This window comes from Podarcis melisellensis (genome assembly GCF_964234715.1).
Source record: "Podarcis melisellensis genome assembly, chromosome: 2".
NCBI lineage: Eukaryota > Metazoa > Chordata > Lepidosauria > Squamata > Lacertidae > Podarcis > Podarcis melisellensis.
In genome coordinates this window covers 108233026-108256365 of record NC_138529.1, presented here as the reverse complement: position 1 = coordinate 108256365, position 23340 = coordinate 108233026, and the positions used below count along the sequence as shown (strand labels likewise).

Sequence of the window (23340 nt, the reverse complement as noted above, 5' to 3'; positions counted from 1 at the left end):
GTTTCCTGCATTCCAACGTCTGCCTTCCACTGTTCTCTCCCTATACCTGCTTCTTTTCCTCCTGTCAGCATCTGAGCTTCGCTGACAATGAGCCCTAAGTGAAAGAAAACACTACATGAACACAAAACCTTACAGTCGACCCCTAATATTGATATATAAAATTTGATTAAAAAATTCACCTACAATGGCTCTCTTTCCCTCTCCCTCTTACCTGCCATGGGCTTATGCTCAGAAAATCCACTCTTCTGTCTTCTGCAGGCATCATGTGGCTAGATACAGATGTGACGAGCGCATGGAAGGCATGTGCCAGAACATAGACTGCGTTATAAACATTGTAGCTCTCAGCAGACATTCTTTTCTCAAGCCAATGTATGGGGAAATCATCAAGCTTTCTCTTCCCCACACATCTTTTCCAGGTTTTTCTTGACCATCTGTGGTTGGAATCAGAGCAATCAAATGCTTCTGACCAAAATTGATCGAGGAAATATTCATCTTGAATCAATAGGTGGTCTTGGAATTTTGACCTCTTGTTTGTTTGGATGGTAAAGGACAATGCACCGTGGAAGGATTTGACATCCCAGAACGCAAAAGATGTGCTTAAGGTGAAACCCCACAGAGCTGTGGAGACCCAAACTTTCCCTACAGGGGTCCGTTTTCCTTCTTCAATCCTGTTCAGTAATACAGGCAATAGACACATGGAGTCAGGATCCCCAAAGTAAATGATCACGTTAGCTTTTCTCTGTGTAAGGTGTGCTTCCAAATAGGAAGGTTTTCTGGGTAAAACATGAACTCCAGCAGCAATTAGTTGTTGAATCCTATCTGTGAAGGCTACACAAATGCCGTTTGCAAAGAACATTGTCTTCATGGTTCTCAAAAACCAATCTCCACCATCATGCTTCGGAGCAATGAGACCGACCCACATCCACCTGAAATGGAGGAGCATTTTCACTATTCCCATGTACTGTTGAGTTTCCTTTGGGCTCATCCAGTAGGAAGAGGGAAACTGGGATTTATCATTCAGAATATTGTTGACAAAGCCATAAGTGAGCTAGTAAGAAAAGGAATCAATGTTTAGTGTGGGAAATAATGCTCATACATTGCCAGCCTAAAACAGCTTCTGCTTAGCTGTACAACCTTATACATGTCACAATGAGTTCAGTTGAACCTTCTCCCAGCTAAGTGGATACCAAATTATTGACTTTTCTTTCCAATCATCCTATGCTTGACTACTTTTGCAGAGCTGTTTCTGGAGTACAGCCTTGCATCTGTGCTCTGGACAAACTTTCCCAAACCGAACTCGTTTGGCTCCATTTTTCTTGCTGACACACCGAACAATCAAGTTCTTACAGATGCAAGCCAGGTATTATGTGGCACCTGTACAAATAAAGTTCAGTTCTGCCAATCAAAGGGGTCCAGTGGGGATGCATGGGGTGTGGCAATCTTGTAGGAAAACTGGTCCCAGGTTTTTGAGGAAATAAAGTGGAGAAGCAAATAACAATAAGAATTCTCCCATTTCACTTTGTTAGATGCTACTTGGGGAGGGCATGTTGATGCTACTTGGGGAGGGCATGTTGATGTGTCACTTGCAATGCAGCCTGCCTCTGTGTTCAGGGTTCCAGCCAGTCAGACACCATCTTTTCCATGGATGCTAACACCCCCCCCCACCCCACAGGTTTTCTAACCCCACACCCACTCTTGAACAATCAACTGGCATTCCAAAGCCCCATAGCAGGTTCAGACCTCCAATTTCTGTATTTGTGTGGCCAGGCATCCCACACCCCCCACACCCCAAAAATATATCATCTAGCACCATGAAAAAATGAGACATGACCACTTGCATTGGGGTCAAATCAGACCAAAACTTTATTGATTATAGGTGGAAGAGGCATTGTAGGCATTGTTGGAAACTAAAATGGCAGCTTCCACTTAAATGCCCTGGAACATTACAAGCTTAGGGGCATTTCAGAGTATAGCAAGAAATGTAAATGGCAGCTCCCATCTACCCTGGGGCTCACAGCAATGCTGCTGCTGCCATCCACTGCTGCCCAGTGCCAGAACTCATGTGGTTTTGCTATGATGAGAGATCTCTCTCATGCTGACCCTGAGGAGAAAACCATCCTTCAATATCTGTGCATGCCTGTTATGTCCATACCTGAGGGACCTTGTAAACATCTAGCATGGTTGCCATCTGGAAAAAGGTTTCAAAGCCCCCTCCTTGAATAACAGCCAGGAGCTTTCCTTGCCTCCCACACTTGAAATTAGGGACCATCCAATGTCCGGTAGAGAACAGGTCTATGGTTGCTTCATAAGTATTCCTGACATTGAAGCAGTTTTCATAGATGCTGTAGCCAAGGGTGATATTGGGTAAGAGCTCGGGGTTTTCATTGATCTCATTAATGGCAAAAAGGATAGCCAGGGCATGCTGGTAGTTCCTTTCCAACAGTCTGGAATGAAAAACAATTGGAATGTTTCAAATAATCATAACTGTCAGCTCCTGTGGTGTTTCATAATACCAGGAGAGGAAGGAGAAATATTGTTCTATAATTCTCCATGACTTAGTTATATCTCTGATTAAAGTTTCAACCAACATGCAAGTAATATGCAACCATCTATATATACAAGAAAAAGACAGATATCTCTCTCTCTCTCTCTCTATATATATATATATAGGTAGTGTGGCTAATTGGAGCTATATCAGTTTCCCCGAAACTTTAAGATACTTCTCCACTTCTTCAAATACTAAAGAAATGCTGTATTTGGAACATTTATAAAAAGAACAGTCCTTTAGAGAATGCTCCCCTCTGCCTTCCCCGCAAAACATGGCAAGCCAGGAAAGAGTTAATTAACTATTAATAAACTATTAATAAATTGATACCTACAAGCATCTATCAAGTTCAATCTATATATGATTTCACACTAAGGTGTTTAAAGGTATTTATAGATAAGATGGAAAGTATGGTAATTTCTGCATTGTATGATTAATATCTAGCAATTTATGGGTTGTTTTGTGCTCATTTTATACCTGGATTTTTCTCCCAATATTTATCTCTATAAACCAATACAACTGATTAAATCCTACTGAACACAAAGGAACTTACTTCCAAGTAAACAGTCACAGTGAGGTTTACTTCCAAGTGCTGATGGGAGAGAAATTGTATTAAACAGAGGGGGAAATGTGGAGAACCAAATTTATAAATGGAAAAAGGAGAAACCGAAATTGTCAGGTCCACTCAACCCTATTTCCAAGAACACTGTAATCAAGTAACTCTCTGTGACTTCTTTTCAAATGTGTTGCCGTGTAGAGTCCTTCTGATCAGGATTGTAGCAGCCAGTCATGCCCCTTTCCTAGATATACCAGTCAATCCCTCCAACAGTTTTACCAACAGCACTCTGCCTGCATTCTGTGTCCACTAAGCTTTCCTTTTTTAAAAAATAAAATAAAATAAAATGTGTTTTTCCAAATGTCGGGATTCACCCAAGCCAAATGAAACCTTCCATTATGTCTAAATGGTGTTGTTTTCTCTATATAAGAATCTAAACTCAGAGAATGAGTTCCCTATTAGCACAGACCTCAAAGCAGCTTACAGGGATGGGCAGTTGCATGGAAGATCAGAATTGGCTGAGGGCACTCAAAAGCTTAAGAGCAAACAACACTTACGGGAAGAAGTCGTGGACAGGGTTAGACCTGAAAGCATGTGTTGGGTACACAGCTGTCCTCACAGGTATTACTCCACTAATAATGTAGTCTCCTGGTCTGTAATAATTATTTGGAGACATTCGTAGGCTCGAGAGATCTCTGGGTCTGTTCATTGCTAACCCCAAGTGCAAATGAAGCAATAGCAGTAGCAGCAGAGTCATTTTCGGCAGAAACAAGCAAGCTAGAGGAACCCTCCAATCTGCAAAGAGAAACAGAATCGCCTTGCAAGCCTCATCCTATGCTTGACTTTGCAGAGGAAGATGCCAAGTCTGTGTTAAAGGAGTTGTAATGTAATGAAACATCAGACTGTCAGACCATGTCTGTTGGTCTAAATCCCAGCCCTCATCCTTACTAGCCCACTAAATATATTCATGTTGCTCTCTTTCCAATTTTGGAGCAAGAAGTTATCAGTAATTCTTGGTTCCTTGGTGGTGGTGATGGTAGTAGTATTGACCTCCAAAGTCACCTATGGAAAAACCCTGTTGAATCACAGGAACACAAAATCAATCACAATGATTTCGATAATTGCAGGGGACGTATAATCACCTTCTCTGAGGGTACACTTTCTCTGAGGGTACTTGTGCAGGTGCACAGCAGAAGAAAACATCTGCAAAAGTTGTGCCTGAACTATGTCATGCTTTCTAACTAAACAATTGACAGGACAGAAAACTTGGACTAATGTTTATTGGAGGTGTTAGTAACTTTGACCCTCCAGACTTCTTTCATAAATATGTGAATTCCCTTTTTGATACAATATACGTAGGTCCTCTTTATTTTTCTTTGTGGCCCTTCTTCACCCTTGATGTGCCAGATTCTGGAAGGTGCTCAGCTCTCGAGGTCAAAGGAGCCTTTAAAAGAGGGTGTCTGGTTTGCATGAGAATTGAAAAGTTAACCCGGTGTTTCTCAAACAATGGTCTAGGACTGAATAGTCCCAGGCCTGGTTTTGGTATAGAAACTGCCTTGATGGGCCTGTATGATGACTTCTACTGGGGGAGAGAGGGAGGAGCATGTCCCAGTTAATTATTCTTGATCTCTCAATGGCTTTCAATACCAAATGTGTTCTGCTGGAGCAGCTGTCCAAGTTGCTGATGGGCAGCACTGCTCTGTGGTGGTTCAGGTCCTACCTAGATGGTCATTTTCAGAGGATGGTGCTAGGGGCATATTTGGGGGCCTGTGTGTGGCCCTGTGGAGCCTCCATTGTGGGGTTCCACAGGGTTCAAGTTGATTCCTCATGCTGTGCGAAATGAAAGTGAAACCACTGAATGAGGTCATCCAGGGCTGTCTTTAGCAGATGCGGTGCCGGGGTGCAAATTACCATGGATAGTAAGGGGGGTGAAGCTGCACACTGCCAGCCATTGGGAAGATTGCACAACTCTCCCCCATGCCGCTGCAGGAGAGCAATCCCTGCGGAGCCTTGGGAGGCAAACTGCACGCCCGGTTGATGGGGGTGCAGCTGGCAGGCATGCAGGGAAAGGGGAGGCTGCTGGCAAAGCCACGCAGCTCCCCCACTCGCTGGGGTGCCTCTGAGAAGCCGACGCCCTGGCGCAACGCACCACTAAGCCGCATGGGAAAGACGGCTCTGGGGTCATCAGAAGTTTTGGAGCACTTTGTCAGCAATGTGTTGATGACACACTACTTTACATCTGCAGGTGTGACAGAGGAAATGGTAGATCAAGGTCTTGCTTAGCATTTGACTGGATGAGAACCAATAAATTGATGCTTAATCCAGACGAGACTGAAGCACTGTTAGTGGGTAGTTCCCTAGATTGGATTGATGGGATGTGGCCTGTTCTGGATGGGATTACACTCCACCTGAAGGAGCAGCTCCATAGCTTGGAGGTACTTCTGGGTCCATTGTGGTCGCATGAGGCTGAAGGGACCTTGGTGGTGCAGAGTGCCTTCCACCAGCTTCTATTAGCTTCAGCTGGTGTCCCAGCTGCACTGCTATCTGGATGGAGATAGCTTACCTTCCATTGTCTAATCTCTAGTTTTGTTGTTGTTTAGTTGTTTAGTCGTGTCCGACTCTTCGTGACCCCCTGGACCAGAGCACGCCAGGCACTCCTGTCTTCCACTGCCTCCCACAGTTTGGTCAAATTCATGTTCATATTGTGAATTTGGTCACATTTCCTAACCAAACTGCCGTAAGAGTGAAAGTGGGGAAGTTGGAGACCCAGGAGTCCTCAGGTGTAGAGATGACCATCGACGAAGAGGCCACTGTGTGGCCCACATGGTTTAACCAGGTGGGGAGTGTATTTGTGTTTTATGCTGTCCTGTAGTAGCTGGGAGCACAAGCTGAGAGCTGGAAGATGTACATTTCAAATTAAAAGTAAATGTAAAAGCTGGTCTCAGCTGCAACCTCACATTTGTTATTTAAATATAATAATGCTGTATGATTACTGGGGATATGCAGGGGTACACATACCCCTAAACATTTTGTGAATCTAAGTTTGGTCTCATTGAGAAGCAGTATTTCAATGTGAGCAGGAAAATGAGAGTACCCCTAAACATTTTTTTTAAAAGAAAAAAAGCACTGGATATAGCCAGTGTGGTATAGTGGTTAAGAGCGGTGGACTCGTAATCTGGTGAACCGGGTTCGCTTCCCCGCTCTTCCACATGCAGCTGCTGGGTGACCTTCAGCCAGTCACACTTCTCTGAAGTCTCTCAGCCCCACTCACCTCACAGAGTGTTTGTTGTGGGGGAGGAAGGGAAAGGAGAATGTTAGCCGCTTTGAGACTCCTTCGGGTTGTGATAAAGCAGGATATCAAATCCAAACTCCTCCTCTTCTTTTAAGGCAAGAATGAGGAACCTGATCCAGTTGCTCTGGTCCATCATTTGCTTCAGGAAGCAAAGGGGGATTTCAGTTTTCTAAGACACAGCCCCATCAGAGCAAAATGGTATAGTACCTAAAGAGAATGCAAGAGCTCCTAAAATACTGTTTGTTTTCTTGATGCCCTTTAGACAAGGCCCCATTCCACATGTTCAGAAAGCTGCCAGCCTGGATCCAGCAAAGTGGTGCTAGAAGGACAGCAAATTTGCTGCTGCACCCCATGCCTAGAAGGAGCCATATCTAGTCACACAGGTAAAACTGCTTTGTTGTTTTTTTTTAATAATTTTTATTAGCCGACCAATCAAATCAAATCACATCACATATATTCCAAATTACAAAGCCAAATTTTTGTTGAGGGGACCCATATTTCAAGTTCCGAAGGGGGATTCCGATCATCTTCTTGCTACTGCGTTAATATCCAAATCAGTCCAAATAAGGTTCATAATTCTATCCAGTCTTATCTTGCTGTTTCCACATCTCATCTTATTCGTATATATTTTTTCTTTTTTTCTTTATGATCTCTTCTGATAATTTCCTTAAGCAAATAAACACCAATTATAATCCTGTGTGAATTTTTCCGTTCGTCCAATCCTCATATCAAGATGGTTTCCATATATCATCACTTTCATAAATAACATCGCTCTTTTCATCATTCTCTCAAATCTGTCACTCTTAAGTCCCTCTGAGGAGTCTCACCCACAATATAAAAACAGCTCTGTTCCTCCTCCCAGACTTAAGTCCTCCGACAGAACTTGCCAACATGGCGACGGTATTTTTAACTGCCTCATTCCAAAGCTCTTATATTTTCCACGATCTTCTTGAAACATGCTTTGGTTAGAAAATAATCTCCACACAGTCATAAATCCACAGCTTAAGTCATTAAAATGGCATTTCTGACGGGGGGGGGGGGGATTCTTGGTTAATCACATAGAGGAAAGAAAGTTCCCCCCCTCCCCCATCCAGTCCCTTTGCCATACCAAGCCTTGGTGATCTTCTCATGATTTATTCTTATTCCCCCGACCCGTCTCGTTTATCAGAGATCTCTTCCGTTAGCAGTCTTTACTCCCCCTCCTTCCTTGAAATATGTGCAATTCGCTTCCTCCTAATTGTTTCTTTTGAAGTTATTGCAGCTAGAGGCGCAGATCAGAGACAGCGTCCAGGAGCGCTGAGATCCACAGGAGGGCTTTCTGCCTAGTGCCCCCATCCCCACAAATTCGGGAGGGGGTGTAGGGCACAGCAGGCAAGGGCAGCCCCCCCCCCACAACCTTGGGGGGGTAGGGAAGCTATTTACTCCCATCACAGCCTCCTAATTACCTCGTGTGGGTCGGAGAGATGTTATTGTCAGCCATCTTTCGATGCGCCCCTAGTGGCCCCTCAGGTAAAACAGCTTTGAAGGAACAGCAGGCTCTGAGGGATGGAGAGCAGATTCACTGTGAATGTACCAGTAATCATGCTAGGTCTAAAAAGAGACATTTGGAAAGAAATCTCAAGATTTGTCATGAGTTGTTTCAGTGGTGCTACACTGCTAATCACAAAATGGCAATGGCAGAAAAACTGTGCATAGACTTAACCCCACTTTGATTTGCAGTCATGACTTGTAAATCTGGATCAGACCTGATTCATTCCAGACCTGATCTGACCTGCACTGAATTCAAATCCAGATTGTGATCCAGTAAATACAAATCTCCTGAAAAGCCAATTGACTGCACTGCAAAACCAAAATGGCCATCGATTTCTTCTTTTTAAAAAACAGAGACATGAAATTTTGATCCACAGCAGCCCCTGCAGAGGGGATTAGTTTGCTAAATTTGGTATCTGCTGGACGGTGTAGAATATACTCACAATGCAGACATACCCACACACAAACACAAGATTAAATGACGAGACAGACACAGAAAACCGAACCCAGCTGTAAAGAAACCTTAAACCTCATAAACTCACTGTGCTTATGAACTTCAGTACAATTCAGAATATTGAATAAAATTACTAAAAAGAAAAAAAGATGCTCCATTTAGAGACATAAAATTTTGAGCCACAGCAGCCCCTGCAGAGGGGATTAGCCAACAATTGAAACCTCACCTATACCCTCCTTGTTTCTCTCCTGCTTTCCTTTTTGTCCTCCTTTCTTTTCATCAGCCAGCCTCAAAAGGTCACCTGCCTTCTACGTCAAACCATCTTCAGCATCATCTTCTCGGTCGCCGTCTCTTCTGTGCTGGCAAAGACTGTGGTTTTGGCATTCATGGCCACAAAACCAGGGAACAGAATTAGCAAGTGGGTGGGAAAGAGTTTGGCAAATGATATTGTCCTCTTTGGATCTGTCTTTCAATTTGGCACCTGCATTGCCTGGATTGGAAGGTATCCCCTCTTCCCAGAACTGGACATGGATTCCCAGGTCAGACAGACAATTCTGCAGTGCAATGAAGGGTCAATCACTATGTTTTATTCTGCCCTTGGCTACATGGGCCTTCTGGCTGCCATCTCTTTTACAGTGGCTTTCCTCGCCAGGAAGCTCCCTGGGGGGTTCAACGAAGCCAAGTTCATCACCTTCAGCATGTTGGTGTTTTGCAGTGTTTGGGTCTCCTTTGTGCCAACTTACTTGAGCACCAAGGGGAAATACATGGTGGCTGTGCAGATCTTCTCCATCTTGGCTTCCAGTGGTGGGCTCCTGGGCTGCATCTTCCTTCCCAAATGCTACATCATTGTTGTCAGGCCTGATTTGAATACAAAGGCGCACTTAATGATGAGAAGGAAAGATTAAGATTGTGGTTTTTTATTAAAAAAAAATTATTGAATGATTTTATGTTACAAAAAAATTACAACCATACAACCACTAAATATAATTGAGAAATAAAAATTACATACATCAATATTTAGTTTGTTATTTGTTATTTACCATTTTATTTCCTTCCAAACACACATATGTACAGACACCCGCCCCCCAAAAAATTGATAATAAGGAAAGTAAATATTTTCCCCCTTTTATCTTACAAAATCTTTTTTTCAATTTTGACTTCATGTCAAGTCCCTTCACATATGTTTTATCTTACAATTGAATGTTCACAAAACAATAAACCTTTCTGTATAAATTTTCCAATACATTCTGAAAGATTGTTGTGTCAAATGTATTACTCAGCTAAATTTCAGAACTATGTGTGTGTATGTAGACTTTCAGACTTTTTCAAAACTTTTATTATTCTTATTATTATCATGGAGTAGCCATCTTCCTTCGAAGGAATGTCTCTGAGTACATGCCATGTCATGATGATGATGAAGAAGAAGAAGAAGGAGGAGAAGAAGAGGAGGAGGAGTTTGAATTTGATATCCCGCTTTATCACTACCCTAAGGTATCTCAAAGCGGCTCACAATTTCCTTTCCCTTCCTCCCCACAACAAACACCCTGTGAGGTGCGTGAGGCTGAGAGACTTCAGAGAAGTGTGACTAGCCCAAGGTCACTCAGCAGCTGCATGTGAAGGAGCAGGGAAGCGAACCCAGTTCACCAGATTACAAGTCCACCGCTCTTAACCACTGGAACTGCTGGTTTTGGGGGCATTCAAAAAAGAGGTTTAGATTCAACAGCAGCCAGGCTGCTGATCTCTGCCTACCTGCTCTGTTCTATAAGTGATGGGGGTGGGGGGTCTTTATCACCTTGTAAACACTCCACATTAAGTGTTGTAGTTTTTGCACTTCCTAAAAATTACAGAAATTCTCTATTCCTCCTACAAGGAATATAGACAGATAGAGATTTTCAGTCCATTCAAATTAGATTGGAAGGTCCTGAAAGGAGGGACCTGTTTTTTGTGTGGCAGTGATACTACGCTGTAAACTCTCATCTATAGCACTGGTGCTTTATAAATATAGTAACAATTTTGACAGATAAAAGCCTCCAATTTAAAAGAAAAGGGGCGAAGTTCTTCACATTTATTTATCCTCCACCCTCAAATGTAAATTCTATGTTCAGAATTGTCTCTTAACTTCTCCACAATGGAAGCAGTAAAGATTCAATGCAGTCTCACATGTCATTCTCACAATTTAGATTCTGTAGTTATACTTTCTCTTGGTTTTTTCAGCTCCTTTCTCTAAGGACAATAACAATTAAACTTTTTATATTGTGCAGGCACGGGACACCTTGGTGCACACTGATAACCTTCTTTTTCAGCAGCCAGTGGTGATGAAGGAAACTGCTTCCCAGGGTTGTCCAAAGGCATTTTTCTGCCGTAGGCAAAATACAAGATGACTATTATGGTCAACTGATGGTCGCCCACAGCTCCGCTAAACATGGTCCTAGTTCAGTGCCTGGTTCCGAACTTCAATGTCTAAAACTCCTGGTAGAGTACAAGGATCCAGAGATCATGCTAAGGGTGGCCAAATTCTGTCTGACTGCCATAAACTTTAGGGAACAAGCCGTACTACCAAAATGATTAAGGTTTTAAATGACAGTTTTAGGTTATATTTTAGTGATCAGGTATGTGTATATATATATATATATATATATATATATATATATATATATATATATACACTGCTATATCTGTATTGTCTCTGCTATACCCAATTGCAATTCAATGTATTCCTGTTGTGTTTTATGATTTTCCTGATATTGTGAGCCAGAACTGGTCTGTGACCATAATAATAAAAATTCAAGTTCAGTGCCCTTCCAATTGTCCCATAGGAAAGCATGACACGACTTGGGTGAACTTTTGCAAACATGTTTTCTCTTGCCGCGCACCTGTGCATTTGCCTCAGAGAGAGCATGCAAAGAGGTGATTATACATCCCCGGCAATTATCAAAATCATTGTGATTGATTTGTGTCCCTGTGACCAGAATTCCACAGCATTTTTCCAGAGGTCACCTTTGAGCATTATCATTAAATAAAAATAATTCAAACCCAAAATTATCAATCATTTCTTCCACCAAATCTGGATATATATATATATATATATATATATATATATATATATATATATGTATATGGCTAATAAGGATGAGGACTTGGATAAGCAGAGGTGGTCTGTGGGTCTGATGTTTGACTGCCTCCCAATTAGACTAGATAGCAGACTTTGAAGTGAGACACAGGATGAGGCTTGTAGGCGGTTTTATTTCTTTCTTGGCAGATCTCTCTACAAATTTATTGCTATAATAAAGTCAATTGAAGGGGGGTGTCTACTGTATGCTTGGGCCTAAAATGATGCTGCCGCTGTTATTGTTTCATTTGCACTTTGGGTTAGTGATGAGTGTAGATGCAGATATCTCAAGCCTACGAATGTCTCCAAATAATTATTACAGACCAGGCGATTACTTCATTACTGGAGTTATACCGTTGAGGACAGCTATCTATCCAACACATGCTTTCACATCTGACCCTGTCTATGACTTCCTCCCGTAAGTGTTGTGAGCTTTTGCTTTTTCTCAGCTAGTTCTGGTCTCCCCTGCTGGATTCTAACATGAGCTGCAGACTCCCAGGTTCTCAATTTCAGAATATTTTTTGCAAGGTGCCTTGGGTAGCAACCAACTCACGCATAGCTATGAATGGCGGCTGCCCCAATGGTCCCAGTTTTCTGGGCACAGATGCAGTTTTTCAACACCTACTCTTGCCAAATCGCTTTCCCTTCTTTGCTGTTTGCTGAGATTTAGAAGAAGCTGCTTCAAAGTACTAGTCCATGTTTCTTGAGGTGGCCTTTTCCTTCAGGAACTCTTGAACAGGGATGTGCTGAGTAGAACAGCGTCTGCCTTGCATGCAGAATGCCCCAGCTTCAGTCCCCAGCATCTCCAGGAGCTAGCCCTCTTGAAATCAAGGAGAGCAACTATGTCAGTGTTGATTATACTGAACTGGATGGAGTAATGCTCTGATTCAGTATACATCAGCTTCCTAACATCTGATGCTTTGTGAAGTTTACATTGGTGAACCCTAAATTTAGCTGGCACGCTAAATCAGTTTCCCCCCTGACTTGGTTAATTTTAACTGACTTTATGCTGCAACCCATTGTCCTACGGTTGTAGTATATAATGACTGAGAAAAAAGTGACTTTTTAAAATTATTATTATTATTTCTATACCACCCTATACCCAAAGGTCTCAGGGTGGTTCACATAAAATATCAAATACATAAAATCAAAACAAAACCAACAACCCAATAACAACCCCCCCAAAAAAAGATCCAGCATTTGTCAAAAGGGTATAGGATGTAGATCAAGTCAGGCAGGACCGGTTGAAAAGGAACATTTTTGCCTGGCACCTAAAGGTATATAGTGAAAAAACAGAAGAAATAAGTAAATGTGAGGTAAAGGTGTACTTAACAAATAATGTACAATGAGAATGTTTGGAAGTCTTTTTTAGAACATCAACTACTTTTTCTTCTTTATTTTATTTTATTTTATTTTATTTATTTTATTTTATTCTCTCTCTCTCTCTCTCTCTCTCTTTCTTTTTCTTTTTTCATAAATTGTAGTGTCATGTGTATTGTGAGGTATACAAAATATCTTTGCTTCAGTTGCCACCATTTTCTCTTTTTGTTACAAACAAAAACAGAGAGTGTTGTATAAATGTTGTATAAATGTATATTTTTAAAAAGAATAAAGATTCAATTGGGGGAAGAGAAAGAAAGAAATAAACCCTAACCTAGCCAGGGCAGGGTTTTTCTCTTTCTTGCTATGAGACATCTACAGGACAAAGCTCAGGTCTGCTTCGTACATTTTTAAACTAGTGGGATAGACTTGTTTACAGGTCTTCCTTCCAAGTAGGTCACTCATAGTCACTGGCATTTGGGGGGCTGGGGGGAGAGCAGGACTGGAACATACCATTTTAGCAGTTGATATGCCATTTGCTTTTCATTCCAGGATAGTGGAGAGAAACTATCAGCATGTCCTGGCCATCCTGTTTGCCATTAAAGAGATCAATGAAAATCCTGAGCTCTTACCCAATATCACCCTTGGCTACAGCATCTATGAAAACTGTTTCAGCGTCAGGAATACTTATGAAGCAACCATAGACCTGTTCTCTACCGGACATTGGATGGTCCCTAATTTCAAGTGTGGGAGGCAAGGAAAACTCCTGGCTGTTATTCAAGGAGGGGACTTTGAAACCTTTTTCCAGATGGCAACCATGCTAGGTGTTTACAAGGTCCCTCAGGTATGGAGACAGGTTGCCAACCATGCCACACATGTATAGAGATACAAAGGGAGTCTTTTTCTCAGGGCAGCTCCTGAGAAATTCATTGGTATAGTATCCCCCTCCACAATAAGCTGTGGTACCGATGGGCTTAGCTGTTGGTGAGCAGCAATGGTGGTGCTACTGAGAACACCAGAATGGGTGGGTTGGAGCCAGCATTTAGATTTCCTGCAATCCCTGAGTTCAGCAGCACACTGCATTGTGCCTTGGGTATTTGGGGAAATTTAGGTGGAGACTGCTATTGGAATTTCCTACGATAATCCATATTGATGATGCATCAGGCCACTTCAGAGCACTATAGGAAATGTGAATAGTGTGAGGTTCAGAAAAGATGGGACAGGATGCAATTCTACTCAAAATTCCTCCATCCTTGGCTGCTAATGGCAGTAGGAAGGAAATTATGATATGCATGGGGCCTGCAAAACAATGTTGCAATAGTGCTGGTGTGTGCAAACCAGGCATAAGATTGTGGAAGTCAAATGTACAATGATTCAAAAGCAGGTCAATCAGGTTGCCGACACCCCAGGCTCACTTACCTGGGAGTAAGTCCAATCAAAGTCCACAGAACTTTGAGTAGATGTTTGGAACATTGCATTCTTCAGTGGAAACCATTTTTTCGGCTAACAAATGTCCGCATTATATTGAATGTTAAGCATTTATTGCTTTCCTTCTAGCTCACTTACGGTTTTGTCAACCATATTCTGAGTGACAACACCCAGTTCTCCTCTTCCTACTGGATGAGCCCCAAGGAAACTTCACAATACATGGGGATAGTTCAGTTGCTCCTGCATTTCAGGTGGATATGGGTTGGTCTATTTGCTCCAGATAATGATGGTGGAGATCACTTTGTGAGAACCATGAAGGTAGCATTCATTGAGAATGGCATCTGTGTAGCCTTCACATACAAGATTCCAATAGTATATTCTATTAACATTCGTATTCCAAGAAGAGCGTTCAACAATTTCCGAGCACACATAATGCAAAGAAAAGCCAATGTGATCATTTATTATGGTGATTCTGACTCAATGTTTCTGTTGCCTCATGTCCTAAGCAGAACTGAAAGAAAATTCAGTGCTCCTATAGGGAAAGTTTGGATCTCCACCGCTCTGTGGGGCTTCACCTTAAGCACATCTTTTCAATACTGGGATGTCAAATTCTTCCATGGAGCTTTGTCTTTTGTCATCCAAACAAACCAGCGGACAAAATACCAGGGCCTTTTCTTGACTCAAGATGGGCATTTCCTGGATCGTATTTGGTCCAACACGTTTGACTGCTCTGATTCCAACCAGAGATGGTCACGGAAAACCTGGAAAAGATGCCTGGGGAGAGGAAAGCTGGAAAGCATTCCAACATCTTGGCTTGGGAACGGTATGTCTGCTGAGAGCTACAATGTGTACAATGCTGTGTACACTGTGGCACATGCTTTCCATGCTCTGATCACATCTGTGTCTAGCCGCATGATGACCACAGAAGAAGACAGACTGGATCTTCTGAACGTAGAGGCATGGCAGGTGAGAAAGAGTGAGAGCCATTGAAATGACAGCTGAAATGGATAGCCCGTGTTTGTTGTTGTCATGCACCATTTTCTTCTGCTTGGGTTCTGGGAACCCTTTAAGCAGTGTGATGCTGCTCGCTGTCTCACTACTGAGGGGCTGCATTGTACTGGAAGGGCACATGTTTTGCATGCAGAAGGTGACAAGCTGAAGCTTTGGCATCACCTCTTAAAAAGGATCCAGACAAGGATGTGATGGGAAAGAGATTTTGACGACCCACTGCCACTTAGATCCAGCAATACTGGACTAGAAATTGTAGGTGTGTTCAGTATGTGTGTTGTGTATATACATCCATATGTGTGAATGTGCATGTTGAGTATCTGACTGTGTGTGGTGCAAGAATGTGTGGCGGGACTCTACCTTCCCACTCACTCACTTCTATTATGGACCTGCCTACCATTGGCATGTAGCTCCCGGGAAGTCGGTCACATTGCTGCCCACTCTTGAGCTACCTGAGCAAACACTCTGATCTATGGCACAATAGAAACCCAATAGACAGGTGTCAGGCTTCAGGGAATTGGCTTCCTCCCCCCTTTGGCAGTAGATAAGAAGAACAAAGGGAAAGGAGTCTTCTTACCAGTTAGAAACTTTAATGATCACAGCGAGAGAACAAACAATCCATTTCCTAGGAATGACGGTGCTCCCAATTAAGGGTTCCACCCACTTCCTCCCTAGTCACGCACGTCACTACTGCATCTTCTTGTTATTTTATTAATTTTACACATTAATAAAGTTTTGAATTACACATGCTTCAGAAAATCCCCTCATCCCATGTTTCCTCCAGATTTTGGACTTCCAAATAGTTAATTGCACTGGGATGCTTCATGGCAAGTGATTCATAAATGAAAAGAAAGAAATAAAACAGTTTAATTACCCATCCTGAAATTATTGCTCCTCTAGCTTCACCCTTTTCTGAGAACCACCCGCTTCAACAGTACGACCATGGACGAAGTGTATTTTGATGAAGATAGGGAGCTGGTAGCTGACTGTGATATTGTGAATTTGGTCACGTTTCCTAACGAAACCGCCATAAGAGTGAAAGTGGGGAAGCTGGAGACCCAAGCCTCCTCAGGCCCAAAGCTGACTATTCATGAGGAGACCATCGTGTGGCCCATCTGGTTTAATAAGGTGGGGAATGTATTCGCATTTTGCAAGCTGGTGTAACGTAGTAGCTAAGTGTGGACCCTGTGAACCAAACCGAACAATCATCCTTTTATCCCTTATTGATCCATGAGATCCTTGCAATCTGTGAGAAAGTTTCTCCTGCGAGTTTCAAAGATGTCAGAAACCTGCTCTGGAGCAGGACTTTGAATGTAGCTGTCCTTGTGGAATGGCATTCCTGTCAAGCAACTGAAGACATTTTGGTTCTGACAGGCTTTCCCAGATGACAAATTGGTCTTTGCCATGAATCTGTATTGTTTTAGCTTTGTTTTAACTGCACATCGCCTTGAGATGAATTTCTAGAACAGTGTTTCCCAACCTTCGGTCTCCAGCTGTTTTTGGACTACAACTCCCATCATGCCTAGCTAGCAGGACCAGTGGTCATGGATGATGGGAGTTGTAGTCCAAAGGCAGCTGGAGACCCAAGGTTGGGAAACATGGCTCTAGAAGGTGATTAATAAATTAATCAGAAAAATTAACAATAATAAGAAAATTAACAACGAACTCTGTCAGTGGTCTCATTCAAATCACTGTCTCTCAGCCTCTCATTTTGCAATATAGGGGTGAAAATACTGTGTCGTAAGTTCTGCATATAAGATTAGAAGAACCACTTTACAGCATCTTGAACATTAGCAAATAAATTGCCAGCTAAGATTTTGTAGACTAGAGTCCACCTAAACTTGTAACACTCTGGGGGAAGTGCTCTGACAGTGCCAGCTCTACTATTGGGCAAAATGAGACAGTCGCCCCATTCACTGGGTGCTAACATGTACAGGGTGGTGTCGAGGCGATGGAGGAAAGAGCTTTGTGTTCCACAGTGCTCTAGGCTACTCTTCTGCCCTCAGGTGTGGGGGAAGATGCTGTCCCACAACAATGAGGCAAAATTCAGCTGCCAGTCCAGCATGTGTCATGGAGTGGAGCAAGTTTGTTCCATCAATGGATGCTGGCCCTGATAATGATGTTGTGCCTCCATGGTTGGAAGAGGCAACAATGCTTCTGGGTATCTGTTGCTGGAAGCTACAGGAGGGAAAGATGCTCTTGTGCTTAGGTCCTGCTTGCTGGTTTCCCACAGGCATCTGGTTGGCCTCTTTGGGAAGAAGGATGCTGCACCAGATGGACCATTGACCTGATCCAGCCTGCTGTTCTTGTATTCTTATGTCCAGTTCTTCATGACAGCAAAATGACTTGGATAGGCCTTGTTCTTCAATCACAGGAGAGAGTAAGATTCAACTCAGACAAGACACAGGACCATCAGAATAGGATGACTTATCCTCTCTCTTTTTGGTGTCTCCCCCCCTTTCCTTTTTTATTTGTTTTCACGTATTACTTTACAATACAGATGTACCAAAGCCAACACCATTTCCTCCCCATCCCCCCATACATTTACATTTCTATTTCCTCAGTCCATCATATTATTCTTTTCTCCTTCCTCCCACTTCCCTCTGCCCCCCCCTGCAATTTCCTCCACATTATACAATTTACAATAATCTTTGCATTCTACAACCTTCTCAAATCATCTATATATTCTTATTATCTTTCCTTACTAATTTTTCTTCCATCCAGTGCTTCACATTTTAATCTAGGCATATTAGCGTATCTTTTGGGGGGCAATATTTTGCCATATAGTCATCAAAACATTTCCACTCCTTTTTAAATTTTTGATTCGACTGATTTCTTATTACAGCAGTTAATTTTGCCAAAATTAAATATTCATTTAGTTTACAAATCCATTCCTCCTTTGTAGGTATAGTTTGTGACTTCCACCTAGTAGCAATCACTATTCTAGCAGCTGGACTTGCATATAGAAAAAATATCTCCCCCCCCCCTCCCGGTGGGATCTCTTCATCTATCAATCCAAGGAGATATGTCTCTGGTTTGTTTTTGTTATTGATATTTTCAACATCTTCTTTAGTTCTTCACGCAAGGTAAAAGTAAAGGGACCCCTGACCATTAGGTCCAGTCGCAGACGACTCTGGGGTTGCAGTGCTCATCTTGCTTTATTGGCCGAGGGAGCCGGCAGACAGCTTCTGGGTCATGTGGCCAGCATGACGAAGCTGCTTCTGGCGAACCAGAGCAGCGCACAGAAACGTCGTTTTCCTTCCCACCGGAGTGGTACCTATTTATCTACTTGCACTTTGAGGTGCTTTCGAACTGCTAGGTTGGCAGGAGCAGGGACTGAGCAACAGGAGCTCACCCCATTGCGGGGATTCAAACTGCCGACCTTCTGATCGGCAAGCCCTAGGCTCTGTGGTTTAACCCACAGCTCCACCCGTGTCTGTTCTTCATGTACTACTATCCAAAATTTCTTAATTTCCTCAGACAAAGCAGAAACTCCTCAAACACTCTTTGTTTTCTTGATTCCCTTCAGACCAAGCCTTGTTCTACTTGTACAGAAAGTTGCCAGCCTGGGTCCCACAAGGTGGTGCCAGAAACAAAGCCCGTTTGCTGCTATAAATGTGTCCCATGCATGGAAGGAACCATTTCTACTCACACAGGTAAACGGCTTTGAGGGAGCAGCAGCTTCAGTGTGAACGTAGTAATGCTAGGCCTGAAAAGAAATGTTTGCCAAGTAGAAAGTAAGCAGTCGTCTTTGCAAAATCCAGATCCAGACTTTCAAGATGCAGATTTCCACAGAACAGTTACCTTTAAATTTTCAGTTCTGGTGAAACAGTTTCAGGGCAATCATCTGTTGGATGCACTGCTTAGGAGTAGAGACCCAAATGGGCTCAAGTTGAACCTTATTCCTCTACTAGGTGCTTGCAGGGAACCTAGCTAAACCACCACTTTTAGTCATCCGACTTCCTGAGACCATCTTGGCTCTGAGGCCTGGATGACTTTCTCCCTGACATGCAGGCCTTTTCCCACCTGGCCTGGCCGGGCTTGGACTGACTCCAGCTACAAAGGCTGAGGCTGCTGAACAGGCTCTAGGGTTGAGGTATCACTGATATCAATTTCTTGTGTCTTTATTTTTAGATCTTACTATGATTTAATGTGGAAATTGTTCAGATTGCTTGGGTACATTTTGATGCGTTTTCTTTATTGTTAACGACTATCTTTCTTACTGTTTGAAATTATGTAATGTGCAACATGTTGCCTTGATCACGGTTTTAACTATGGAAAGGCAGCATACACATAAAATGATGTGTATATGTATGAATTGACCATGATGCATGGTACTCGTGTTTTACGGTCACAGTTTTCCATCAGTTTGGAAAGATGCCTCAGTCATTTCTCATAACCAAATCTCTTGTCCCAACCCCAGCATGCTTTTCTCAGGAGTTGTGGTGCAGCACTGCTACCCACAATATTGCAATGGTATAAGGGCCCGGCTTCTAGTACTATTTAACTTTGACTTCCACAACAAAGTGCATCACAGGACTGGGCTGTCAAAACATATGGTTCAAGTAGTCCTTGTTTCAGCTCTGACATCATCATCATCATCATCATTTACTATTTATACCCCACCCATCTAGCTGGCTTTTCCCAGCCACTCTGAAGCATATGTCTTGACCATATCCAGCTCAACACCAGTCCATTATCTGATAAGTAACTATTTTCCCTGCACTTCAGCTATGATCCTATGATTCCTGATTCCCTATATCTGTACCCGTGAGAACTGCAACAAGAGAGAGAATATTGAATAAAACTATTACAAAAAGAAAATGCTACATTTTTGCAAGGGACGAGGAAAATATTTGATGTTTGGGTATTGAAATATTTTTTCTTTCTTTCAGATGCAGATCACTGCCTTGTGTGTCTAGAAGATCAGTACTCAAACAATGAGAGGGATGAGTGCTTCCCCAAGACTATAGTCTTCCTCTCCTATGAAGAACCCCTGGGGATTACCTTGGCTTTCTTTGCCCTACTCATGTGTCTAGCCACAGGTTTCATTTTGGGGATTTTCATTAAGTACCAAAGCACTCCACTTGTTAAAGCCAACAACCGAAACCTCACTTACATCCTCCTCATTTCTCTCCTGCTTTCCTTTCTTTCTTGCCTTCTGTTCATCGGCCAGCCTCAAAAGGTCACCTGCCTTCTCCGCCAAACCATCTTCAGCATCATCTTCTCAGTCGCCGTCTCTACTGTGCTGGCAAAAACGACTACCGTGTTGTTGGCATTCATGGCCACAAAACCAGGGAACAGCATCAGGAAGTGGCTGGGAAAGAGTTTGGCAAATGGTATTGTCCTTTTGGGTACCTCCATTCAGTTGGGCATCTGCATTGCCTGGATCGGAATGTATCCCCCCTTCCCAGAACTGGACATGGATTCCCAAGTCACACAGACAATTCTGCAGTGCAATGAAGGGTCCATCATTATGTTCTACTCTGCCCTTGGCTACATGGCTCTTCTTGCTGCCATCTCTCTTACTGTGGCTTTCCTCGCCAGGAAGCTCCCTGGGGGGTTCAACGAAGCCAAGTTTATCACCTTCAGCATGCTGGTGTTTTGCAGCGTTTGGGTCTCCTTTGTGCCAACTTACCTGAGCACCAAGGGGAAGTACATGGTGGCTGTGCAGATCTTCTCCATCTTGGCTTCCAGTGGTGGGCTCCTGGGTTGCATCTTCCTTCCCAAATGCTACATCCTTATACTGAGGACTGATTTGAATACAAAAGAGCACCTGATGTTGAAAAGCAAAGATTAAGGTTGAGGTAAACAAGGAGGGGGGAGCGAAACCCTCTCACATGGGAAGCCAACCCCCACCCAACCCAGCATACGAAATTCTACATTACCAAAGCAGACAGCAGATGGCTTGCTGATTTCTGCTAAGCTGATTTATTATTTTAGTGAGGTATAGGTGGGTGTTTGGGATCCTAACCACCTTGTATAAAGAGAAGTAGATAAGGAACAATCTTACCTGAAAGCGCTACAATTTATAGTTCAAATACTTTTCTTCTTCCACATCATATTGAATTACAAATTTCAGGTTTATAGGCACCAACTGGGGTAAATTAGTTAAATTTATTTAAAGATGCACACTGTGTTAAGATCGACACTGCCATCTGCAGGAAATACATTAAACTGCTTTTGCATCAATAAAATACAGTCATACCTCGGGTTACAGACGCTTCAGGTTGTGTTATTTCTGGTTGCGGACTGCTGAAACCCGGAAGTATTGGAACGGGTTACTTCCGGTTTTCGGTGGTCGCGCATGCGCAGAAGCGCTAAATCGCAACCCACGTGTGCGCAGACACGCCGCTGCGGGTTGCAGATGCTTCGTGTTGCAAATGTGCATCTCACATAGATCATGTTCGCAACCCGAGCATCCACTGTATTCAGAATGCAACTGCAAAAGAGACACACAATGCTCTCAAGCAGTTCCTAAAGTATAACATAAAAGGAAGTGGGGTGATTTCAAAGAGTAAGTGGGGGGAAGAAATGCGATACACTTTGTTGTTGTTTAGTCGTGCCCGACTCTTTGTGACCCCATCAACCAGAGCATGCCAGGCACTCCTATCTTTCACTGCCTCCTACAGTTTGATCAAACTCATGCTGGTAGCTTCGAGAACACTGTCCAACCATCTCGTCCTCTGTTGTCCCCTTCTCCTAGTGCCCTCCATCTTTCCCAACATCAGTATCTTTTCAAGGGAGTCTTCTCTTCTCATGAGGTGGCCAAAGTATTGGAGCCTCAGTTTCAGGATCTGTCCTTCCAGTGAGCACTCAGGGCTGATTTCCTTCAGAATGGAGAGGTTTGATCTTCTTGCAGTCCATGGGACTCTCAAGAGTCTCCTCCAGCACCATAATTCAAAAGCATCAATTCTTCAGTGATCAGGCTTCTTTATGGTCCAGCTCTCACTTCCATACATCAGTACTGCAATTTGCTATATGTGAGGCTGCCTTTGAAGATGTTTCAGAAATGGATGCTGGTGCTAAATTCAATTGCCAGATGTCAGGAGTCCAGGTCCCGGCTTGATAACAAAGTAAGCATAGGTAATTAAAAAGGAGGATTTATTGCAAAAACAGATAGCTCTGGACGGCTCTAACAAAGCTGCCAACATTATCACTCAACATGACCCTTCTGAAGACTCCTTCCAGTTCCTACAGAAGATATTGAACCTTCGCCCCTTATGTCTCTTGCTTTGCTTCCTGTCCAACAGCCCTTCCATTCACCAACTCTTCGGACTTATTGGATCAGCTCCAATCTCTTCCTGTTCTGCAAGACTGTCTCTGTGTCTGTATGTACCTGTTTGAGCTTCCTGAAAGCTTTGGCTGTGTTCCAGCCCGCTCTCAGTTGTTCCCTTGGCAACCAGCCAACCAAGGTCAGAGGGAGTCGATGCTGGCAGCTCTGGCCTATGCTCAGCTTGTGTCAAATCTAAACCTCTCTGTTCTTGCCCATATTCTGCAGCTGTCTGTAAAGTTCCATTTGGAGCTAGCTCATTCCTGACACCAAGTTGTTGACTTGGGTAGGGCAGTCTGAACACTGCACTAGCTATCAATTAGTTTCCAGGTTCAATTCAAATGCCAGTTTTGACCTATTAAAGCCTTATGTAGCTCAGGACCCCACTACCTCAAGTACCACCTTTGCTTGCATGAACCAATCCAGACCCTGCAGACACAATCAGGGCCCAGCATGTGACCTCCATAGGATGTTTGGAGGGTGGCAACCCCAAAACCAGTGGTGACCCCCTGCTTGTGAAATGCTCTCCTTGTGGATGGTCTGGAACCATCCTAGACATCATACAGTGACGTTTCTCTTTACTCAGACTTTTGGCCCTTAATTTGAAGGGTTGCATTGTGGCCTCTTTGAGTAAGGCAAGCTCTGTAAGTCCTGCCATTGTCTCCACAGTTGTGTTTTTAGCTTTTTATTTAGCTTTTGATGGGTCACTCTGTGAGAAAAGCTACTAACAACAACAACAACAATTTATTAAATTTATTGGTCACCTTTTTTGCCACAGCAACATACAATACTGTGAGCAAAAATAAAATACAATCTCCCTTGATT

The 23340-nt window shown here is 43.0% G+C and overlaps 1 protein-coding gene across 1 annotated transcript; it reads left to right on the top strand.

Annotated features, from left to right (window-relative positions):
• Positions 1–916: 916 nt before the first annotated feature.
• On the top strand, positions 917–21042 carry LOC309361086 (vomeronasal type-2 receptor 26-like; the record flags this gene model as incomplete). Its single annotated transcript, XM_081896035.1, has 5 exons — positions 917–1360; positions 13359–13650; positions 16143–16370; positions 18772–18898; positions 20138–21042. Exons 1-5 carry the CDS (start codon positions 1350–1352, stop codon positions 21040–21042), a joined length of 1563 nt encoding a protein of 520 aa, XP_081752161.1. The 5' UTR covers positions 917–1349.
• Positions 21043–23340: the final 2298 nt, after the last annotated feature.